At 37.4% G+C, this 25,630-nt stretch overlaps 1 protein-coding gene across 1 annotated transcript in view; it reads right to left on the reverse strand.

Moving 5' to 3' along the window:
* Nucleotides 1–25,341, reverse strand: part of pth2ra (parathyroid hormone 2 receptor a) — a 62,925-nt gene extending 37,584 nt beyond the window's left edge. Inside the window, exons 1-6 of the mRNA XM_067603138.1 lie at nucleotides 25,236–25,341; nucleotides 21,868–21,978; nucleotides 21,250–21,371; nucleotides 15,056–15,153; nucleotides 8,406–8,589; nucleotides 2,011–2,164 (exon numbers count right to left, since the gene is read on the reverse strand). Coding sequence (XP_067459239.1) covers nucleotides 2,011–2,164; nucleotides 8,406–8,589; nucleotides 15,056–15,153; nucleotides 21,250–21,371; nucleotides 21,868–21,978; nucleotides 25,236–25,341 — 775 coding nt within the window. The remainder of the gene's footprint in view (nucleotides 1–2,010; nucleotides 2,165–8,405; nucleotides 8,590–15,055; nucleotides 15,154–21,249; nucleotides 21,372–21,867; nucleotides 21,979–25,235) is intronic.
* Nucleotides 25,342–25,630: the final 289 nt, after the last annotated feature.

A 25,630-nucleotide genomic window follows, 5' to 3' on the forward strand; every position in this document is an offset into this window, starting at 1 on the left:
TTTGGTTTTCCATTATTTTCTTTTTGAATTGTAAATGTCATGTAGCTGTTGCAAAATTTAGGTAAACTAACAGAGAAACTAACAGGGAATGAAAATTGAATTTTGTCATAGATAATACATCTGAAATGATTGATGTGGCCTCCTGAATACACAGTTTCTTAAGCAGTAGTGATTGCATAACACTGTAAGTGTGGTTGTGAAAGCTCGACTTCTTTCAGAAGAAATAGAAAATGCAATTTCCCTCCTTCATCCCCTCTAAGCACCTCATCTACATATGGTAGCGTCATTACAGTCAATCTGATTAATTAATGAAACTTTAATTTTGTGATAAGTGTTCCCCTATCTTTTAGTATATATTTAGCTAACTAGACACACATTTTAAATGAATGCTGTATCTTATCTGTAGCTAAAAAGGAAGAGACGGAAAAATGTAGAAAATAAAGAGAAACTGAGTATAAGAGGCTGAGAGAGCATTATGAGAGTGTGAATGGAGGAAATGCAGGAATGTAACCAAATTCTTATGGTAGTCACTGAGTTCCTGCACTGGAACAGCTAGGGTGGTTTATATCTAATGGTTTATGAGCACTTAATGGTACCTACTGATGGAAGGAAAACACATTTTCATTAATTTACCAGCTTGTCAGGGGGATTATAGCACAGCCTCTCTTATCCATACCAACTCAAAATAACAAATAGCTAATTAAGGCAAGATGTTGGAATCATTGAAAAACAATTATGTTGGAAACAGACCAGCCACTCAACACATCTACACCAAAATATCTACATTAATACTATCAGTATGCTTTTCTGCAAGGTTTTTTTTTTTCATCCACTAGTAAACGCCTCCCCTCCATCTGTATTCACACTATCATGCCAAAATAGTACAACATGCAGGCTGCAAGAATAATTTAGTTCTCAGGTCTCCTGATAGAAGATTAAGAGGTGGATGCACCATTTGGCAGAACTTATTTTGGACCTGTCAAGAAATGCATCGCATCTTATGAGTGTCTTTTGCAAATAAGAAAACAGTGATATAAAACAAGTTGTTCTGCACCTATTTCAATCTACCTATTTTCAATAACTACCCAAAACACAACAAAAGTAGTTAAAGGATAGGTCCACATTTCAAGTCTATCGTAAAACAACACTCACATACCCATGGGTACACTGAAACCGCTTTTTGGTTGCGGTACTTGTTCCTCCTGCCCATACTTCCTGTGATGTGATCCCTTCCTGATGCAATTCCAGTGAAAGAAATCAGGTACAAAATCCACAGTCTAAAATTTACCAAACCTTCAGCAGTCTGATTAAGTCAAACCATTTCCAAAGTTAGTCTTTTTTTGAAAATCTCTCTTTGTGTTATTATCCCTCCCCTGAAGGTCAGCAAGGAAACAACGTCCAGGGAAGGGCTAAGTAAGATGTTTGGCCTTTCATCCAAAAGAACTGAAGAAGCCTTTTGTCCAGTCCAGTTGCCCTTGACTTAGCCCTTCAGGATATACCTTGACCTGGATGATTGATAGTCTTCACAGATACTGTGTCTGTTACTATGAGAGATATACACTTGATTTGTCCAAGACTGCTGAAGTCTTATATTAGTTTGTTTTGCAAAATGCAAGCGTAGAGATTTGTGACCACTATATGTCTTCAATTTCTCTTGTGCACCAGATGATATTGATATTAATGACCACAGGACAATCATATATGAGGGCAACATGCAGTAGTTGTTTATGTCAATGCTGTGTTATGCATTTTCCCTAAAACGTGAGTTGGTGGAGAGATAGATTAGGTTTTCTGTTGTATACACTAATGCATTGTATTATCTGTATATTTAATCATGAACTAACATGCCGATGTTGGGTGTATAACAAGTTCAAGCTGTGCCTTACATAGCTTTCAGCATCAGTTAGATTTATTCTAAAGTAGATGGAGGATTGTTTAGACTGGATTCTTTAGTCATACTGCACCATGTCTATATGTGTGATATGAGACGTGTATATATTGACTGCTTACCCCATCCGATGAGTGTGAAGCCCCAGAGGTATTTAGAGTCTGATCGGAAGGCCATGAAGATGAGACTGTGGAGGTAGAGGCCTTCTACCAGGATCCAGTAATAGTTGGTGGCCAGAAAATAGATGAAGAGCAGCACTGTCACCTTGCAGCCAATCTGACAACAAAACATTAACACTTTTATCACATCCAGCTCATACCTGTCTGCCTGTGTGTTGACACATTTTGTGACCACACAAACTATTCTTACAGCACAGGTGCCCCTAACTCTGTGTCTAGACAGCAAGCGTAGTGTGAGCAACACGTCAGCAGAGTGGTGGCAGCAGCGAGTGCTCTGTCTGTGTGTCTACACTGAATGTGCAGTGTTGAGCGTAGGTCACCCACATGTTGGAAGCGTTCAGAGCCCAATACACATGACTGTAGTGATGCGTGTAAAACAGAGGAAAATAGACTTGAAGCATAAAGGTCGTGGTTAAGCCCATGAGACACAGCTAAGTCGGGAGCCTGCATGGAGCTGGTGCAGACAGCTGCATAGATTAAAATGAGAGTATATTTGTTGCTTGTGAGGTGCAAAAAAACGCATCTGAAACACTTGCTGTCTAGACATGGGGTAATGGCCCAAATGCACTGAAAGCATCTGACATGCGTGTTTTGAAGTACCCCTGTTGTTTTAAATGGCCAAACTCGCACCAAAGACATTATGAGTAGGGATGTGCAGAGAGCCCGGTTTTTATTTGTATCTGTATTTGTTGAGGCAGCAAAATTATTTATATTTGTATTCATATTCAAATAAAAGTGGAAACAGGCATAAAAATCTGTTTTTTGTTTTTATTATGCTTTTAATTTTGGGATATTAAAGTGTTTATGAATAAACTATCTTCTCAAACTCGACTTCGACAACTGCACTGACTACTGAGCTAAACCGAGGGCATTGCCATTGTGCAGACAGACCTCTACTTATTTATACACCCATAACACAGAGAGCACAGCATGTAACATATAGAAAAGAACTTCAAAGGCGATTCTTGCTTTGCACTTTTCATTTACTGCCTTTTTTTTTTTACACCTAACTTTGTGGAAAGGAGAAGGGGAACAACAGGTTATAGAGAGTCCCTTGGGAGCACTTCACTTGAACACCCCCAACTCCGGGAGTGATGTCCAAATTAGGAAATGTGCGTCATGTGGCAGGTGGATGAGACTCCCCTTGTTGAGACCGGCTGATAGGCGTGACAGTGGAGCAGAGGAGAGAGACTGAGATAGTGATGTAACCAACCTGCGCGCTGGTATTTGACATGGTTCTTTTTTCATCCCAAAAACAATTTTTTTTTAAAATATTTGTACAAAATAAATATTTGTAAAAACCTAATATTTGTGCTTTGCCAAATAACGTCTTTGTATTTGGGCACACCCCTAATTATGAGGCATGTCAAACTGCCTTGACGCCGCTACTCCGATCTTGTTGCGAGTTTGGAGCGTCAAATGAGGACCCAGCAACCAAAGCTGTTTTTTCTGCAGCTGGAAAAGAGAGAGAATGAGAGCGAGCTGAGAGTATTAGTGAGTGAGAGAGGGAGACAGACACAGGGTGGTCGTGGTCCAGCGAGCGGCGGTAGAGTGAATGAGAGAAATAAAAACGTTATTCTCTGATTGTTTCATTGTGGTTACGTTCTAAAGCACAAATTAATAACCATCAAACACTCAACAGATGATTTAATGTGGGAACAGATGCTCTCAGTTTTGTTGTTCTCCTCTGCATTTTCTCCATTCATTCAATCCAAATCATGTAGCAGTAAATACAAAGAACAACAGGACAAATCTGTGTTGGATCTGTGGTTGTTGGCATTTCAAATCTGATGCCTGCAGTGAGCCATAGAAGCATCAAATGACGCACGTCAAATGAGGTGCGTCAATTATCGCTTTGGGCCATGAGAGAGCAGATCATCCAATTATACTTCACTGTATAAATTTGCACAACAATGAGAAAAAATACACAGCACAAAATAACTGTCAATACTAAATGCACATTAGTAAAAGCCATCACATCTAATGTACTGTGCCTCTTGACTATCCACTTGGCCTCACACATTTTACTGAGTTTTGGGCAGAGTATTAAACCAGGTACTGTGCCTGCTAGATTCACTCTCAGTTCTCAGGTTTTTAGAGGGTAAACTTGCAGCTGATAGCGCCTCAGCGGTATGTGTTTAGCTCCAGGTAACAGAATCTATAAGTGGGAATGTTATGAATATTCGGACTACATGTGGGTATATATGTACACATGTGAGAACTCAAATATTTTAATAATTCATGTCTGCACAAACATGATGAATTCATTAGCAAGATGACAAACACTTGGAGTAACATGTATGATCACACATGTTCACTGCGCTGACCTTTTCACTACTGTAGTATAAAAACACAAATCCTGTAAACATGGTGCTGTAGTTCAAAGCTTGAAAAACAAATGACAAAAGACAAAAATAGGTTTTATTTAGTCTAAGCGAGCACATACTCAGCTCAGGTTATATAAGTCTTTCACTTCTTTTCACTGCCATCTCAGGAAATATTTCCGAGGGCAAGGATTAAACTATATGGCTCAGTGGAAATTAGAATAATTGCTTTTACTCTTTCAGGTGTGTAAACTTACTGGTAACCTAATACAATTATTTCTGATCAAAATCAAACAAGCAACCTTTGATGCTAATTAGAGATCCCTAGATTTCCAAATGTGCATCTTTCACAACTCAACTAAATGTAACGATATCATGATCATTCAAAAAACAACATTCTGACGCCTTAATTCATTCATAAACAATGAAATAAAGTCAAGTTAAAAGCTAAAATTCAAGGTGGGATCATGGCTGCAGCTGAGTCACTGAAATGAAAGAAAATGACAATGTCAAATGACATACTGAAAAATAAGCAGGTCTGTTAAGTTCAATCATAAAAGTCTCAGTAGAACATTTGTGTGGAGGTGCAGTATCAAAAAAAAACAACCTGCAGAGTTTTGAATGATGAAAGCCTTTTTGTTATAAAGCAGGCACAGTATTAAGATAACTGATGTTTTTTATTCTCCTTAAGCAACCCTGCAGATGCCATGCCAGTTTGTACTTCATTAAAGGCATCTTCAAATCTTTATCTGTCAGATGACATGGCATGATGACAAGAGGCATATTCCTTTCATCAGTTGGTAAAAAAGCTACAAACAAGAATAAAAAAAAAAACAACAAACATTTGTATTATCTTGAGGCATTTTGGCAATGCTTATTCTGTTGCACAGAAAAAGAACATAAAAAAACATGCATTGAATGTCACAGTGCAGACAACAGCGTCAGAAATTAGGGGGATGCCTGCAGCACAAACAAAAAAAAGGACTATACTGTGTTTAATCACACGGTTGAGAATCAAAACAAATGTCTCCTGCTTCTTTTTGTCTTTTCCCAACAAAACTGTTGGTTACTTCAGTCTATGAAGATGATGTGTGGGTGGGTCAGACACAAAAAGATGAAGGGTAGATCCCTTAGATATTGCCTCAGGGTGTCTGTTTATCAGGCATACCTATCAGTTCCTTTTGGTAAATACGCATCCACGACAGCAAACTGAAGGCCAGACTCATTTTTTAGCCTTGAAAGAAATTTCATGAGAGTGCAATTGATAATCAGCAGTGAATTTAAACAGCTGTTTTTAACTGAGACACTATAAATCTATTTAATTGGAGTCTCTTTCATATTATCAGCACATTTATCAAAGCTGTGCATTTACAGTTGTAATTATATCACTATTAGGTGTAATTGCTTTGAAATTCCACATCATCAGGTATTGGCAGGGTTTAATGATTGTAATTGAGAGTATATAAGGCCAGGTAATTGCCACTAATGGTTACAGCACTAAGGACGCACTTAGATAAAAGTGGGCTACATTTAAATATGGATGATCAACAAGTGAGAGGAGTCAATGGGTAAGCTTGCAAAGTCCAATCCAAGCCCATGTATGAATTGCAAAATAGAAATAATATTTTACTTTTAAACCCCAATAGCAACATGTTTGTTAGGTTTGTTTGGAGTACATTGTCAAACGACCTATTTAGTCACTTAATTTGGACTTATTGGTCATGTTACCGTATATTATATGTTACATGTCTTTCTGGGTATTTAGCGTTTTTTCCATGTTGCACCCGAAACAAATTCCACTGACTCTGATCACAAGTGAAGTGAAGTAAAATGACATCATGCTACAGTTGAAAAGGACATTTTAGTTAAAATTTTCTACGGGTCAGAGAAACTGTCCACAAAATTAGATTCTGTAGGACTTGACCTTGGTGTTGTTGTCTTTGACTCAAAACTGTGGGTCATGTCACCAAATCTGCTTTTTATCATCTTAAAATTATCGCTGAAGTGCAATATTTTTTCTCTCTCTGAGCCACACAGAGAGACTATTGTGTGCTTTTATATCCACCAGGCTGGACTATTGTAATGCTCTCCTGGTCCACCTAAAAATATATATTAGTTAGAATAGATTCAGGACTCTGCTGCCCGAGTGCTGACAAGGATCAGAAGGACAGAACTGACATTTGGATGCCTGTCAGTCTCTGTGTTGTTTTTAAAATCTTTTACTTGTCTTTAAAGGACTTCATGGTCTTGTACCAGCCTATCTGTCTGACATGCTCGCATTGTATGAGCCAGTTGAGTGTTGATATCTTCAAACCTACTTATTTTAGCTGGCATTTGATTAGAATGTTTTATGTCCATTATTTCATTTATTTAATCATTTATTTTATTGTATTCTTGTTTTAAAATGTTTTATTCCCCCTTACTGTATCTATTTTTATTTCTTATTGTCTTGTATCTATTTTACTGATTGTTTTATTAAATCAGTTTTATTGGTTTTATTATTACATTTTCATCATTTTTATTTTGTGTGTGCATTACTGTAACCACTGTAGTTATTTTACTGTTTACATTTGTACTGTCTTCTTATAAGCTTCTCAGTCATCTATAAAGCACTTTTGCACAAAACCTGTACGAAAGGTGCTACACAGATAAAGTTTGATTGATCAGTAAAGTTTCCAGTATATGAATGTGCTCTGGTAGAATCCCTGTCTTCTTCAAAAATCACTTGAAGACCTATCTCTCCAAGAGTACTTACTCACCCCATCAAACAATCCTTCTCTAGCTCTTTTTCTCAAAAAAAAAATAAGAAGAAAGATCTTCCAGGCACTTAGTTGTTACTTCAAGCACCTGCAGGCTTTGTGACACTTGTGTCAGGCAGAACATGGAGTGTTGAGGCTCTTATTCCTCCTTATTCTTAAAGGCTTCTCCTTGATCTACTGTAGCTCGGATGGTGCCTCATTTGTATGTCGCTTTAGCCAAAAGCGTCTGCCACATGATCAGTCGCTCAGCGTGTTTATACGCACTTAAGTAACCTGGTAACTGTTAATTCACATATACATGCAGCAGATCAGTAACCAGAATTCTTCCCTACTCCTTTTTAACTGTATTAAAGAAAAGAAGACACTGCTTTCTCACATTATTTTTTCTTTAATCGGAGCAGACAGGTCAAGCAGACAGACAGAGTGACTTCCTCACAGCACTCAAGTGTGTGAATTTAAAGTATTTGAGCTTCACTGTGCAGAATGAGCAGAGTTCGATACTAGAAAGCTATTTTCATATTATACTGCAGACAGTGGAAAGTTCCTCACCTGCAACCAGCATGATTTGTGACATCACGAATAGTTTGTAATTTAAAGAATTTAACTTTTTTATTTAAAAAAAAACTATGTCAGGCACAGATTTTTATATGTCTTGAAACAAACATTTAAGAAATCATCTTACTGGAGAAAGCCGAGTTGTAAATGCTTATTATTTGGACATATTTACCATTAACATGGCAAACTATTTGCAAGAGAAAATGCAAAAAAAGTTTTTTATAGAAAAAATTAAAAATGGGCCACAAAATTGGCGAAAGAAACCACACCATTTGTTTTAGGTGATGTATGTAAAACTATAATTTTTTTTGGTGAGTACTGGGTTTGAAGATTTAAAACTATTTTACCAGATTTGTTGACAATGTACTTTATGGATTTTGTCTTTCATTATGTTGTTCTTCTTATTCTTATTCTTCAGGGAAAAATGCATAAGAAAAAGACTCACAAAATAACAGCACTTGCAGTATTTACTTTTTTAAAAACATACATCTCACATCACATACTTTCTACAAGGGTTCAGAAGACAAAAATTTGTGATTATATCAAGGGACATAGTGATCAGAGTCTGTTAACTAATTTGGGGGGCTTACAGCTCAGTCAGTCACTCTAAAATATGGTTCTAAAGCAGGTTTCTATGGCCAAAACACTCAAAGCACTCAAAGCACTTTATTCTATAGAAACAAGTAAGCCGGGTACTTACATATTGAGAATTGTCCAGCGGTGCCATGGTAACTGTTTTTAAGTTGTCCAGCAGGGCAGAGTCAAAGTCCTGCAAGCCGGCGCTGGAATGGACGACTTTGTCCTTCACGAAAATGCTGACTGCCCGTAACATGAAGGAAACAAACAGGTGCATGTGGATGTAGTTTCTGGTGCAGTGAAGACGCCTGCCATGACAACAAATAATTACTGTTAAAATTCGTAATTTCACGCACAATTAAATGCAATCCAACCACTAAGACACATTTATTTAAGCACAGCAGGTTCATCTGGAGGTTAAAGAATGTTGTTTATGCTGTAAGGGAATAAAAACGTCTAGACTGGGGAACAAGTTCAAATTCAGTCAGGCAGAGTAGAGACGGAAGAAATAAAACATCAAAGAATACTTTTCAAGTCTTTCCTGAAATAATAGACAGGTGCCCAAATGAATATTTACAAGTGTCTCTTGCTGTAATCATTCCTTCTGTTCATACTGGCCATTCAGATATCTCTTCAAAAATGTATTTAAACGTTTATTTGAAGCTAATATAAAGCTTCAGCCGTCCAAATTAGTCAAACCAAGTCAACACCTCTCAAAGTTAGTCTTTTTGGTGCTAAATTCCCTCTTTGTTAATGTACTTCCACTGCAGCTGAACAGGGAAACACTGTCGAGACACAAAGAGAGAACTTTTTACTAAAAAGACTCTGGAGGATATTCACTTTATTTAACTAACTCAGACAGCTGAAGCCTCATATTACCTTCAGACAAACTTTTCATTAAAACTTTTACATTTTTGCTCAAAATGAGGACTGTGGATTTTGTCCCCCATTACTTAGATTGTCTTGATCCTCTAACAGTCAGTATGAACAGGAGGGATGATTACAGTGAGCAAAACCTGTTTCAATGTTCATTTGGGCACCTGACTGTTTTAAGACAGACTTGAAAAATTGTGAATCTGTCCTTTAATCCAAGTTGGGGCATCTTGCTGAGATGACATCTGCTTCAATTCCAGCCAAACACCTTTCTCCTCGTGTTTACTCTCTACTGTCAACTACAGAGTTTGATGAAAAAAAACTGTGACATCTTAGAGAAAATACAGCCAACCAGTTTTGTAAAATTAGTCTTTATCAGGGCCAAACACAATTAAATACAAGTGAGACAACACAATCCATCTTCACCACATTCTGAAGGGTTTGGAGTGAAATGTTCGGCACAAACATACTTTACTGAAGGTCCACCTCTGCTCCAACAAGAGCCAGGTGAATCCTCAGTGACCCTGCCTGTTGCTGTAAGACATTAAAAACTTTCAGTGCAGCAAAAGCCTGTCCTTCAGATTTTCATCTCATATGGTACCATGACATGCTGTAGAGGTTTTGTTAAAACTTTTTTGTTAAAACTGCAAACTGACTCTCATTCCTAGTGACCAAGAAGCTTTCAAGGACTTTGTAACCCAATTGTGTAAAGACCCTCACCTCGCACATCACTGCGTACTAGCAGTGACACATTGTTGTCTTCGCAGAATTTTATAACAGAAACCAGCGCTGCACTTCTCCATGCATCCCCCTTCTTCTGAGGTACTGTATAAAATGTGTTTTGTTGTTCTCACTGACTGAAGAGGTAAGTAGCAGGTGTAGTGTTGGTTTTCAGTTGTTGGTGGACTGAATTGTTCTACAGCTGAAGTGCTCTGGAAACACATACTGTAGGGGAGACCGGGGACGGTTGTAACATTTTTGACATTTCTGTCTGTAGCATGGAGCTCTTTTAAACCAATGCATTCAAAATGTGATGCAAACTAGTGACATGTGTCTGCTATTAAATGGTGTAGCTTTTATCTCTACAACACAAACAGAAAATGCACAAGGAATGAAATGTTACAACTGACCCCATAGTCTGGGTTAGCTGTAACATACCCTGAGGTGAAATGTAACATTATGAAATAAGGATTGGGACAAAAACTTAAGATATTGAAAACTCAACACTCAACACTTGAGTGACTTTTTAACACAATTGGGATGTGTTTGCATGTGTGTGTGTGTGTGTATGTATGTGTGTGTGTCACACTAACATTTGAACATAATAATAAAACTGAAAACAAATGTGCACCCGCTTCATCAGTTGAACATTAGTGCGTTTCTGTGTGAGTGTGTCTGTGTGTGTCAAGTATGTTAGTCACCATCGGAGTCACAGTGGTGACAAATGTATGGCACTCCTGGAGTGCAGGCTTCACGGGCCCACAGACTACAGGTCATACACCAAACCCAATCTGAGCTTCCCCTGCTCTTTTACATCATTTGATGCTCTCTTCTAAATGTTGATAGGCACCCCCCTGTCAGTCTTTCTCTCTCAGGACTTAGGCAATTCAAGATAAACATTTAAATATAATGAAATGTTTTGCTTGGGGTAGGTTGCAACATTTTTTCACATGTTTTTACAACTAACCCAGACTCTTGTAACCATGAACTAGCTTAACTTACAGTTAACAACTAAAACATTAGCACTAACAACTTGCATGAAAGATATCTACACAGACACATAATTAACATGATTTAAGTTTGATGAGTTTATCTACAAAGCAGGCAATGCTATCACAAAAATAAATGAAGTAAAAAAAAAACAACTTTCTTACCCCAAAATAAGTTTTTTCTTCCTAAAATGGGCTGTGTCTGCCACAGGGTGCTACAGTGTTACAACTAACCCATGTTACAACCATCCCCGGTCTCCCCTATATACATAACAATATACACTCACCGGCCACTCCATTATGTAAACCTGTGTAATCTAATGCAATCCAATACATCAGCTCTGCCGTAAATTTTTCCTATTATTTTGCCCCCCTCATGTATATTAATGGAAAATATTAGAAACACCTTTAAATATAATGAGCTCCAGTACACCACCACCACCAAATGAGTTCATTTTTTTTTATTTTTCTGTGTAAGTATTAGACACGGCAATACCCTAATTAAGCCTTTCTCCCTCTCTCCCCTCATGAAGCTGTCGGTGGTTCAAACTATTTTTTCAATTGATGCATTGCCTTCAAAACTCTCATCTGGCCATGGAACAATCACTTTTTATCTCAGTCAGACATGGAAACACTTCACACATCCATGCTTTTGTCACCAGTAGAATAGATTATTGTAATGCCCTTTTCACTGGTCTCCCTACCATTCAAAGGCTTTCAGCTCATTCAAAATGCACCAAATATTTAATCATATCAGCCCAATTCTCAAAACAACTCCACTGGCTACCTGCTCATTACAGGATTTAGTTTAAGGCTTTGCTCTTATTCTGGCTCCAGGCTATATCTGACATGTTCCCAGTTTATCAACCAAGCAGATTTCTCAGCTCACAGGACAGTTGTTTCCTTCAAATCCCCAAAGTGTAATCAAAAACTGGCGATTGAGCTTTAAGTGTTTATGAATATATGAATGTGCCATGTGTAGTAGCAGAAACTTGCTAGATTATGATTTAAATCATTAAACTCTATGATTTCTTGGATTGTAATCATGAGAAAAGCACAATTTCATAAAAACTGCAAACAATTATATTATAAAAATATAAAAAATATATTTCATAAAACAGAGGCTTGTGGTTTTTATTTTATGTCTTTTTCAAAATTAAAAATCCACAACTGCCCAGAAAAGAGTTAAAATGAACTAAATGTCGGTGAAAAGATTTTTAGATTATAACCTTTATTTTAACCTTCATTTCATGGCATATGATAGCTATAATTTCCACATATAACCACTTTTACAGGATCTCCAGTACATTTTTTTTGATAAAAATGTCCATAAAATGAGAACTTTTTACATACTGTACACTACAGTGTTACATATGGGTTTACACATGAGACAGCACCGCAGTAATGGTGGCTTGTCTACTTTCACTTACGACCTGGATTTGTCAGTAAATGCAGCCATTTAACTGTTGACTGTTTGAAAAGGTTAATGTATTGTAGCTTGATAAATCTGGCTCCACATTAGTTGTTGCACATTGTTTTCAGTGAGGCGGAGAGAGCAGAGGGAGGCTGAGGGAGGCTGAGGAAGAGCTTTCATCAAAGATTTAGAAGCTGCTTTATGAAGTCAAACACATAGTGAAGATAAGACCTGTTTTTCTCAAAAGTCATCTTGATGGATCTTTGAAATTTTACTTTCTGCTCTGTTTTCCTATTTAAACATGCAGCTCTGCTCACCAAGGAGAGTTTCCTGCCTGGAAAGTTAGACACTCATTTTGCTGACTCAAGTTTCTTCTTCAGTCTCTCCTAATCAAATTCTGCACCCCAGTCTTGTTGTGAAAATGATGGAGCAAGACAGCAGGCAATTTCTTTTTACACTGAGTAGCGATTAGCAGTGACACAGCCATTACTATGATGGTTTTACCCGACATGGAAAGCATTCAAAAGTCAAAACCTAATAGTACACTTAGTCTAGTAGAAAATGGTCAATCCTGCAAAGTTATACATATCTGAGAAATATCTTTCTTGTGATGTCAAATATTAGTCATTAGCCTTTTCATAGATGGACATTGAGTTGTTGAACTCTCACCAGTTCTTCGTACCAGCCAACAGTTTTCGCTGTAAACCATAATTGTTCTGATTTGGCTGTCTTCCTCTCAGTCCTTCTCTCCCTGCCTGCCGTCTATTCATCTCAGGCTCTGAGCTTCAAGGCAGGGCCACTTCAGCTAAGTGTGCTCCTCTATTACCTACTGTTTCAAGTGAGGTGGGATTTCCAAAAAAGGTTTTTGAATTGCTGATGGGATGATTACACCCACTGTAAAATTCCAAAATAAACCTGTACAGCCTCGCCAGTGCAATTTCTTGATTAAAGGTACGGTGAAGTGTTTTTGAAAATGATCAACCTTCTCAATAAGGAGGCTGTGTGTGGTGCATGAAGAGAGATGGTTTCCTGTTTACTTGCATCTCTTAAGTTAATAGGTGAAAATTGAGGGAGGTAAACTACTTTAATTTAAAAATGCATATCATCTATACTCTTCTTTCACAAAATGGATATAAACTGATCTACCAGTAATACATTTGAATCCAGTAATATACATAAAAGTTTTGTTGTTCTGCCTCCAGTTTCTATCCTCACTGACTACTCTGAAAATGAAAGCAGTGTTCTCTTGTGCATGGATAGCTAACTGGCTATTCGGTAATACTTTATTTCATGGGTTTGTGATTTCATAATAATTCCCATAATTCCTAAAATGAGCTATATGACTTGGTACTAATTGTAGGAAATAGGAATTTCCTTAGAAGAAAGGTGCAATTTAAACCTACATGAATATTAATTCAATATTCAGTTATTAGTTGAAACTTTATCATCCGTATATAATGTATTGTATGCTTCCCTGCAGACAAATTGCACAATTTTGCATGTTCATCTGACTTGCTGTGCACCCGAGACTCCCTGCTTATGACTTAATTAACTGGAAATGCTCGAATTGAACACTGTTTCCATTTTCAATATGATTAGCATTAAGTTGGAAACATCCTGTATTGTAGTACTGAGCGTGAAATGAGAGGAATATTTTGTTCTGCTGGATGCCAGATGCCTGTCCATCAGCAGTGACAGGAAATAGTAACCAAACAAGTTCCAAGCCTCCTCTGCTAACAAAAGTCAGGATTACAGTGCTATATTGCTTTGCTAACAAGGTAATCTCAGTGCAAGACATGATTATTTATTCATTGATTGCCCCCTTCATTTATTATTGTTGTGCTGGATTAATTTACCACATGTGCCATTAAGCTGGTCCCATATCTAACATGCATTCAATCACACTTCAGTAAGTAAGTTGAGGTGTTCAGCTTCTCTGCAACAGAAACAGTATAAACAGTTTAAAACAGTTTAAATACCCCTGTGCATTTCCAGACAAGAATATCAAAATTGGACAGATTTGCAAAACCTTGAACTACAGTACATTCAGTGACAAAAACAATGTTTACAGTATTATTTAGTATTATTTAAGTTTAGGCAACTAAATAATTGGTTAGGGTTAGGGAAAGATCTTGGTAACAATTAATAAAAAGGCAAACGTTAATTGAACGTCTGCACAGACGAAGAGATGCAGAACAAAGAAGAAACAGAAAGAACGAAAGAAAAAGAAATCAGAGAAAAACTGGAACAAAACATAAGTATGAAATTTTGCCAGAGCTCACAAAGCATGAGCAATCAAATCAGTTTTTAATGCTACTGCCACATTTCTAGTTGAAAACTTAACAACTGGCAAGAGAAAATGTTTTTTTGTTATCTAAGCTCTTAGTATTTTATTGTTATTGAATTGTTTTTGAAAATATGTATTGACCAGCTGCAGCACTGTGAGTAAATCTTTAATTTTGCATGCAGTAGTGGAGGACAGCACCTCACTCAACAATCAAATCATTTGTATGATGTCATTTTTACATATACTTAGTTTTGTAAAGTTGTCCTTGGTGTTACAGTGAAAATTACATTTCCCAGGTGTCTCAAGACTTTTCAAAACCCACTAGATAACCTTTTTTTAAAGATACAAGGCAGGATTTGAAGATGCAAGACACAGCAGAGGACCCCTTCCTATAGTTATTCCACTGATGTGTGCATCTCTGATATTATATGATGATGTTGTGTTTACTCTGCAGTCTGTCACTTACGTATTAGAAACTCCTCTCCTCTTACCTGAAGTATCCGATGATGAAGATGGCCACTAGCAGAGAGCTGAAGGAAACAGCATAGCCGATGGTATACATGACATAGAGCCGCTCAAAGAAGTCTTGCTGTGAACACAAAGAGAAGTAATATCAATACAGTTTAAGAGCCGTTCAGTCAGATACACAGCCATGAATCACAGCTGCCTGGTTGAACAGGATGCTTCTATGAGAGCAAGACAATGTTCACCATTCATGTTTTATGGATCTAATTATTTTGTATTTGTGTTTTTGACAGGATGAAGGTGCCAAGAATATTACAGTTGAAGCTTACTGAAGCAAATGCCGCCATTGACAAATCAAAGAATGGATCAGTAACCTGCTCTCAGATCTGTAACCATGTCAGTGTGTGTTTTCTCTGAAGTTAATTAAAACAGAAAAAGGTTAAAGTTATAAAGTCAGAATATAGCAGCTTTAAATCCTTAATCTCTGACAGATGAAGGGCTTTACAAACGCTTGTAAACTGGAGAGAGCATCGAGAGTTTTAAAAAAGAACCTATTTGTTTGAAATCTACAATAACTTAAGCTTAAACCTGAGATAACTTCATCTTTATCTCAGCGACGCTTGGTCAGGCTCAGAGGAGCCAGAAGAATCAGTTGATAGCACAAACAAAAGATGCATTCAGCTCTATTTTCTGAGAGCAACCCTTTTATTTTATATTTTCACAGAGCAGATGATAAGACTCTCTCAGATGATATCAAACAATGAATGGGTTGAATAGAAAAAGGTGGTAACACTTTACTTAAAGTCCACAGTGCACCACGTATCTGTTATTATTTATATTACTTTACCTCATTTTATATTCTATTTTATATTACTCCTTTAAAATCCTATTTATACAATAAGTGGTCTTTTTATATTGCATTTCTTCTCTTAATGCCTTTTATTCTTCAGTAACACACTTTGAATTGGCTTGTTGTTGAAAGGTACTATACAAATAGACTTGCCTTGCCTTTCCTAAAGTGTAATAATAATAATAATAATAATAATAATAATAATAATAATAATAATAATAATAATAATAATAATAATAATACAGTATTCTCTGTAATAATCTTTTTTTGCCAGATGTATTGGTGGCTTCTTTGTATATATTACAGTGAACTGTGAGCCTAGTTTTCCTCCATTGTCTTTCAGCTGCCTGACAGATTCTCTTGATATCATTAACACTATTATTGTGTAACCATAGGGAGATTCTGTCTGCTTTTTAACCATTAGTGGAGCAAAAGTATCTAAAGCAGATGATAATGCATTGTTGAAATTTTCAACCATGTCATTTTAAGGGCAGTCACAGCTGTATGACTAAAATGATCTCATAATATATATTTTTTTTAATATTTGATTTGATTTATTGATTGGGACAGTGTGCAGTTTTAAACATTAAAGATGCACTGCACTGGAGTTAGCTCAAAGCTAATTTGCATCCGTAGTCCCCCACAATCAAAACATACAATAGCACAACAACAAACAGTACAAAGCAAAAAAAAAAAAACAATGTCACACCCTGCCTGGACTTTGTGTGTTTTTTGGTCTTTTTGTGTTTTTGTGTTCTTTGGGGTTTCCTGGTTTGCACTTCCGTTTAGTCCTTCTGGTCATGTGGGTTTTCTTGTTGTATTTGGGTGGTGGGTTTGGACTGCCTTTTGTTGATTGGCCTGGCATGTTGTGTACTTGGGTTTGGGTTCATGGTGGTTCTTGGACGGGTTGGTGTGGGTTGTATTTGGAGTTTTGTGTTTTTTGGGTTTTGGTTTTGTTGATGTGTTTCCCTTGTGAGTTCATGTGCTCTTCCTCACCTGCCCTGCATCACCCTCGTTAGCCCTGCTCTGCTCTGTATCTTCCCCACACCTGCCCTGTATCAGTCTCGTCAGCCGTGCTCTGCTTCCTGTGTTTCCTCAGCCAATCACTCCCAGCCTGCCCTTTGTTCCCCATTCCCTGATTAGTTTAGTCTTTATTTAAGGTCTGGTTTTGAGTTTTTGTTGGATCATTTGTTTTGTTTTGTTCTGTTCAGCTCTGTTTGCCTGTTCTTGACCATCCACAATTAAAGGAGATTTTCATCAAATCTGCGTTCCGGCCTCCGCGTTTGGGTCCACTCCTGCTTCCCCAACCTGACAAACAAAACAAAGCAAAACAAACAAAAAAAACCCAAACAGAACACACCATACAAAATACAAAGCTACACACGACAGCACATCACATACACCCACAATGTCAATTAAAAATTAATAATATAAACTAGACTCAGTGGTCACACAGCTGATTGGTCTTTCGTAGATTTTTTTAGATTTTTGTGGCTTTCACAGAGAAAGCTGACTGCCCAAATGCAGTGCAACGAAATGGTATGGTACAATTTTGTATAGAGAATATTCTGGAGGATCTAAGTCACATAGTGGAGGAGGGGCCAAACCATTTAAAATTTTATAAACTAGGCACAAAGAAAAAAAAACATTGTTTCAGCCTTGTCATCTAGGAATCTCTTTTAAACCAAAAATTCCCTTTTATTCTTTGTTCGGTTAGGTTGGCATCAAAAAACACACAATGATGGTCAAAAATAGGTGATTCAAATACTGAAACATTATCAATGTTTAACCCTTTTTGATATTACCAAGTCTAGAGTGTTACTATGCTGATGAGTGGCTTCATTTACATGTTGGGTGGGTTCAAAGCTGTCCAATAAATTCATAAGCTCCATAGCTTTGGAGCCATTCTTTTTATTAATATGTACAGTCAGGTCTCCGTTCAGGATTAACCGGTCATGTGAGATCAGCTCTTAAATTTCCTGTAGAAATAATGATGAATATTTTGGTGGCTGATATAATGTAATGATGGGCACTGATAGAGCAAAATATTCAAAGGATGTAAACTCACCCAAGTCTATGTCATCACACACAAACTGTGTAGAGAAAATGGCTATAATCCCTCCTCCTTTGTCTGACTGATTGATAAAAGGTATAGTTTGGAGGACAAGCCTCTATCAGTGTTGCTACACCAGTAGTGCTGTTTAGCCAGGTCTCAATTAAAAACATACAATGCAAGCTCTTTTAAGTTATCAAATAATTAAAGGATTTGTTAGCCAATGATCTGACATTGAAAAGAGCTAATTTCAGCCATAGAGACTCTGTGATAGGAGACTGGCTGTGGCTGGACATTGACAAATTTAAGATTACTGAAACAGGTACCAGATGGTCTGTGATTGCTACAATGTGTTTGACCCAGCCACCAGCTATTTAATATCACTGGTATATTAAAGGGAGTGGCAGGGGTCTATCTCATCATCTGTGGTTCATGCTGTTTAATAGTTAATCAATTTGAAGAGTTTTAACTAACTCCTTGATTGGTGAGTATGCTTTACAGTTCCAAAAAATACTGAAGTTGTCAGTAAACTTTATCCCATGGGTAAAGCATGTCAATGTCAGCCGTGTATTCGATTCCTTTTTAAAAGTTGGAATTGGTCCAGAAATGAGTACATCTTGTGATTTATAGTCACTCAGTTTTTCTAGTTGCAGTGAAAAGTCTTTTTTTCAGGATTTCAGAGTCAGTTTTCTTTCACAGAATGTTGAAAGACCCAGTGTGGATAATAACTTTCATATTACTTGGACATGTAGTGAGGATAACTGGCAATAGCCCTGTTAGCTTCTTGACAGATGTTTCATCCATGGTTAGATTCTCAGTCTTTGCCATTTTTACATGCTTGGTTATAGAGTCTCCACAAAAATAGTACCTGACTTAGGTGGGGAATTAGCAGTGTTTTTTCTGGCCCTCGGATTAGCTTCTCTGTGCTCAGTGGTTTTGGGGCTGTTTTTTGGGCTTTGATTAGCCTTCATGTGAATGATGTGAATAGCTTCCCTGGGTTCAACACAGTTAGAATTCTCACACTTTTCATTCAGTGTTATGAGAGTTCAGGTGGTGGAGTGAGTATTGGCGCTCTCCTATTTGATTTTCTGCTGGATTTACCTCTGCGGCAGACAACATCAGACCAAGTCCGGACTGGAGTTAATGTTTTCGGGCTATCTCCTGTGAGTGCCAGCGTCATTAGGGAAGGCTGGTGTGGGAGCCTCAGCAGCTAGTCCGGAGCTGTATATGGCATTAGACCAAGTCCTGGGAGCCTCAGCAGCTAATCCAGTGGTGTAAGAACAAATCCAGGGGACCGTGTCAGCTAAGTCTGTGTTGGGATGCTCTATGTTTGTGTCTGTCTGTTAGCATTTGGTAGCTCTGTACCTCGTATATTAGCTGCTACAGAGTTAATGAATTGCTCACTCTCATCTTCTTTTCAAGCTGCGTTATCCTCTCACTCATTTGCTCACAGTCCATGCAGTTTACCAACTTTGTTGGGTTTGGAGACATAGCTTTTATGTTGTCTTTTGATGGTGGGTGGAGCTTGTATGCTGTGGTAGGCTAGGCTAGCAGCTAAGTCTGTGACGGAGCTCTGAAACTTTCCCATGTCCTGAACGTAAACTTTTGCTCCGTTCCGTGTTTCCACTATAGATGCTTTCATTAGAACCAGTGTAACCAGTAATAGCTCCCTTGGAAGAATATTTAGGAAATTAAAGGAGAGAAAAACACGTCTGCACTGCAACACTACCAGAAGCATAACTGTTACATCATTTTGTATTCAACCCATTAAGTTTTGGATTTTGGTTGAGGAAGTACTTGTCATCTGTTCTGTGAAAATAAAAAATATGATTTCCTGGAGTGATGTTAAGAAAACATTTGAATCAAATTAAAAGGAAAAAAAAAAACATTAATACATTTTTTTGTGAGCAGCGGCATTTATCAACTATGCCTACACAACAAAGCTGTGTTGACAAGCCAATCATTCCACTTTATCAATGCCGAGCGTGCCAATTACAATTAAACAATGTTGAAAATCACACCAAACACAAGAAAGTTATTTGATGGAGGCTTATGTGTCATTTTATGCATGTGTCTCACAGGAGTCACATAGTTTACTCCTCGTCAAAATTTAAAGAATGCAAACCAAGATGGGGATCCACTTCAGCCCTCCTCCATACTTTTAAGAGTCTCAAGAGAAGTAAAGTCAGGCAATCAACTCTCAATTAAGTGACATGTTACAGCAGACAAGTCCATGTCGAGTTGCATGTTCGTTTTCATAACTCCAGTCCAGAACTAGCTGAAACGGACTCATTTCTGCAACAATGCAACAAGCAGGCCAATCAAGGCCCTCTTGTGATTAAGAGCTGATGTCGAATAAGAAATTAATCCCCTAAGAGAAGCTGATTGCCTACTTAAATCACGTACCTCGACTCGGTGACCAATTTATCTCACCGTTTAAATATCTTTTATCCATTTGCTTCATTACTTTCTTCATCATGTCGTCTTTATACATTTAGCTATGAATAAGTTATCAGCAAGATTTTGTCTGTTTGACCTCTGTCTTCTGCTTCCCAAGAACACGATGTATTGGAAAGAATTCCAAATCTTGGGTATAAGACTGATTAATTTGTTTCTTTATTTATTCTGTTCAATAAGGGTGGTGCCCCTATCCTAACAAGTGCAGATTTAATTTCCAAGAGTAGTTACTATTACATCTTTATCAATTTAGCTTCCCAACCTGGGGAAGCTTCTTTTCGTCCATGAGGACAGAAGATAAATCTTTTGGTATTTCGATTGCAGACGTAGGAGTTAAGAAAAAAACACTTCAGTGCTTTTTTTTCTGATGAAATAATATAGTTTTTTCCTCCTGAGACCTGTCAAAATTATTCAGATGATGAAACGGATGAAACAGCCTGAGAATGAAAACCACTCCAGATGAACTGCTAAATACTCATGTGGTAACGGGTGAAAAGTTGACATTCTACATATTAAGGGGTAACGTTGGGAGCTCCTGGGAGCTTTTCATTTGTTGTGGTAGGATGTGAATGTCAACAAACAGCCAAATTTGCACATTGTGTCCTTACATAACATAAAGCACGTACAGCAACCCAGCATATTCATCTGATTTCATTTCTCAAAGGACATCAAAGAATATTCACAGTCAGCCCCCACATTAGCTTCCCCGAGAGATCCTGTGGGATTTTTAGCTCTTATGGCGGCATACAGTATGCTAACAATCTACATGTTTAACACATGCCTCCATGCATTTGTATGAGTAAAAATTGGATTAGTTAATCAAATCAGCTGCTGCTTACATATTTCACAGCCGTACTTACTCTCCCTTCCTCATCAGTGGGCTGAAGGAAACGCAGACACTCTGAATAGTTGGTCCATGTCTTGTTCCAGAGCTCCACAAACACCCAGGAACCATTGCCATCACACTTCCTGTAAGCATATCCTGTAAACACATATTTTTACATAATTTCGGACATTTACAACATATTTTTATTTCAATTACGGTTTTGGTCATGACTTAAACATTTCATACAGATGGAAAACTACTCACAAGAGGCGAACATGTCTAACGTTAGACTGTTGTTTTGTTCTGTTCTGGAGTATGGGTGGATCTCATGGGCACTTGCCCACAAGCCTGCCTAAAGCTACATTCACATTACAGGCCAAGTTTTTGTGTAGATGGTTCACGTTCATGTTTGTAAGTAACGTGTATCCAACTCCAGTGTGAACAATGTTGAGGTCTAAAACTGCCAAGCAAGTGCAGATGTAATAACAGTAGTGTAATCTGTGCAACAGTCAAATCATAAACATGGATGACATTCAATTAAGATAAGTTCCTTTCAGTTTGGCTGGAATATAAGCCTCTCCATAAATGTCAAATAATTTAAAACTTCCAAACAAAACTCCCAAAACAAAATAGTGAGAAAAAAAATATTAACCTTTGTGATTGAAGTCATAGATGTAAGAGGGGCAGGGAACCTTGGTAACCAGCCCAGGGGAGCCATGGGGCCAACAAATAAGACCGTCCCAGTCTGGAGGGCACACCTCGTCTGCAGCAAGTAGGAGATGAAACCAACACACACAAACACACAGTGATCTTGTCAGTCTTTTGTTTTTTGAGGACCAATATTGTAATATTTTAGTTTGAGCATATTAATTCACATTGCACTGCAAATTATTCTTTGTGGCAGTAAATTAACTTTAACTTCACTCTGGTTTGATCATAATTTGTTATTTGTTCAATTAGATCCCCATTAGTTGCCACCAGGGTAGCAACTATTCTTCAACATACAACATGTATAAACACTTAACAACAATACCCAAAACCCAAAGTCCTCACACCCACCCAGCACCCCCCAGATTGGTCCCTCACAGAGCCCTCTTAATCGGTATATTCAAATGACACATTTCCCAGCCATATACAAAAGACAAACATATCTCCAACAATGACAATGATAAGAAGTCTAACAATAAACAGAGAAAACAAAATAAAATAAAATAGAATGAAACAAAACTCTGTTTCCACCAGGAGGGAAAGCATTTAGTCGCAAAATGAAACACATAGAACAGAACTGGGAGGCAACAATAAGACCAAGAGACATACAGTCATACACCAGACTACAGTTGACAGGTCATTCTCAAACTGACAAAAACTATTTCTTCACTTATCTAGAAAGAATCAATTTTTTTAGTTGTTTTCTTAAAAGACACCTTGCTAGTTTTTTAGGGAAAATGATAGCACATTCCATCGAGTGGTAGCTCTGTAAAAGAAAAACCTTGTACAATTTCTGCATTGCACAAGTTCTAGGTGCAGGGACTACTACATAACCTTGTGTTATCTGTCTGGTAGTGTTTCTGTCATTGATATATGAAATCTTTGAGTGTAAACTTTTAGGCTTGGCCATAGTACAAATGTAATGGGGAAAAAAAACTCAACTTTTAGCCAGCAGAGAGCATAATGCATGCCCTCTACACTCGTCCTGGATGAACAGTGAAGAGCTAGACGTGCAGCTTTGTTCTGCACAAGTTGGAGACAGAACCAGCGATTGTATAATCTGTCTGATTGAGTGATCAGTCAGGAAATAGGCACACCTCCTGATGACAGACACTGCAATACCCGTTTTGGCTACAATCCTATCAATATGACAAGACCAGATAAGTTGTTCATCCAGGGTGACATCTGAAAGCTTCGCTTCATTCAACTGCTCCAAAGCTAGACCCTTCATTTAGAGGCAGAGAAGCAACTAACTCCTCAATGTATGATTCGAACAAAAGACAATAGACTTTGTTTTAGATACATTTAGCAAAAGCTCATTTTTTTCTACCCAATTTGACACACATTTAAGTTCACTTTGCAGAACATCATCTAGTTCATTTAGACTGTTAGCGGACTTATACAATGTAGAATCATCAGCTTACATCATCATAGATGGTAAAAATTGAGAAGAGGAGAGGACCAAGGCAGCTACCTTGGGAATTCCCACACTCAAGCTTTCTTGTAGCTGAAAAACTCCCATCAAAGTACACAAACTACTGACTTTTCACCCAGCTGACAGCATTTGCACTGAAACCAGTAATCAGTAATAGTTCATGGTCAATTACATCAAAAGCACCTCTGAAGTCAAGTAAGACAGCACCAACATTTTTTTTTTTTTATCATCTATTTGCCAGTCATCAGTCATCTATGTTAAGGCAGTACAGGTTGAGTGGCCATCTTTATAGGTATGCTGAAACTCAGCCATTGACTGAGAAATAGTTTAATAGTTTTGAGAGAAGACTAGTCTTTCCGTAAGTTTACTAAGAGTAGGAGGAATATTAATCCTGCTGTTCTTAGATATTGGAATTATTTTAGCAATTTACCATGTTTGAGGGAAAACACTTTCCTTCAGGCGCAAGTTAAAAATTCCAATAAATAATTCTTATTAATTAACCATCGAGGTTATCCAGTCCAGATTGTTTATCATTTTTTACTGAGATTAGAAGTGTTTTTTTTTGTTTTTTTTTTACCTCCTCTAGTTGTACTGGTTTGAAGTTAAACCTACCATATTTGTTTTTCCACAATGAATTCATGAATTAATTCTACAAATAGTTCACCATTTGAATTATTCAGAAGTTGTTAAAATTATTAGCAATTTCAAGGTGCTTTGAAATGAATTTGCCACTTGACTCTATGAAGGAAGGGTTATTTGCTTTAAACCTACCTAATAAAAGTATTCCATAATTTCTTCCCATCATGCTTTATTTCATGAATTTTGTTCTGGTAATGAGATCTTTTTTGAGTCTATTCATTTTTGTGACCTTGTTTCTGTGTTCATGATATTTTTTCCATTGAATATTGCAGTGCATTTCATTTCACCCCATTGAGCCATTCAAGTTTTAAATTCCTCACTGAGCCACAGGGCCAAAGTATTTGTCACAGTGAATCTTTTTGTTGGTGCATGCTTGTCAGCAATAGTCTGTAAGATCTCCAAGAACAAGTGTAGTGCAATATCTGTGTCTGTACAATAAATTTTTCTTCACAAAAGGCTTCATAAGATCATTGCAGCACAGTCCTTGGCTCAACCTTCAGTAGTTTAGCTTTTCTTGCTATAGCTATTATATTGTGGTCACTAAAACCAACAGAAATAGACACAGAGTCATTAACCGAGATGTCTAAATGTCTTTCTGAAATTACCTCTATAAACTTATGATGCATGCTCACTGGACTTGTCCCTTCATCAGCTGTGAGACAGTTTTGGGTTGATTTGGTTGGTTTTAAATCACCCAGGCATAAAAAAACATGTTTGTAAATTGATGACATTTTAAAACGTTCTTCTTTCTGATTATCTTTTACATGAAAGTAAATTAAGCCATGCATTACGCATCATTAGTCACTGTTTTGTTCTTTGCAAATGATTCTGCTATACAGTATACTAGCACACACTTTAATATCTTAAGAACATATTTCATGCCCTACATTGTTTTTTTCAAGCACTCATTCCTTCACCTTTTGCCAAAAAAAAGCTAATAAAAAAACTATAAAATATAAAAAGATCAAATTCAGAAAATGTTAGCCTATTTAGAAATTAGCTTATGAACAACTAACCAAAATATGCAACTCTGCTGACTCATCTCCTCTCTGCTCTACCCACAAAATGGCTGTACTTGTGTACAGAAAACATTGTAAAATGCCATTATAAAAAACAATGGTCTTTCCATTCAGTCTTTATATTAAAGGTCACATAATGTATCCTACATCATAGTAAACAGCCATAGCAGCATTTTTAGCCTTTTGCATAATGTAACACTGTATCACTTCATTTTGTACCTGAGGTCCCTGGGTCGATGTTGGAGAGGTTCTGGTAGCACTGCAGTTTGATTTCATAAAGGATGTACATCTGCTCCTGTGCAGAGAGAGGACCATCAAACCCCATCTGTGGAGCATAACAAACAAGATCAGATCTATGACCCTGAATCCACATGTCTAAATCACCTATTTGCCTAAGATTAGCTTTTCAGAAACAGTGGGGGCACTTTTCCATATACCATCTGCTATAGGCCAGGCCAACATTTATGGCTATCAAGTACTAGAAAGTCACAACAAAAACAATGACACAAAGCATTGAGAAACAATCTTTTATTACACATTTCTCATGTCTGCACTCATTTAATATTTGTGGTTTTGTAGTTTAGGATTTAAAACTCTGTACTGAATTAAACACT

This window comes from Thunnus thynnus, chromosome 11 (assembly GCF_963924715.1).
Source record: "Thunnus thynnus chromosome 11, fThuThy2.1, whole genome shotgun sequence".
In the NCBI taxonomy this organism is placed as follows: domain Eukaryota; kingdom Metazoa; phylum Chordata; class Actinopteri; order Scombriformes; family Scombridae; genus Thunnus; species Thunnus thynnus.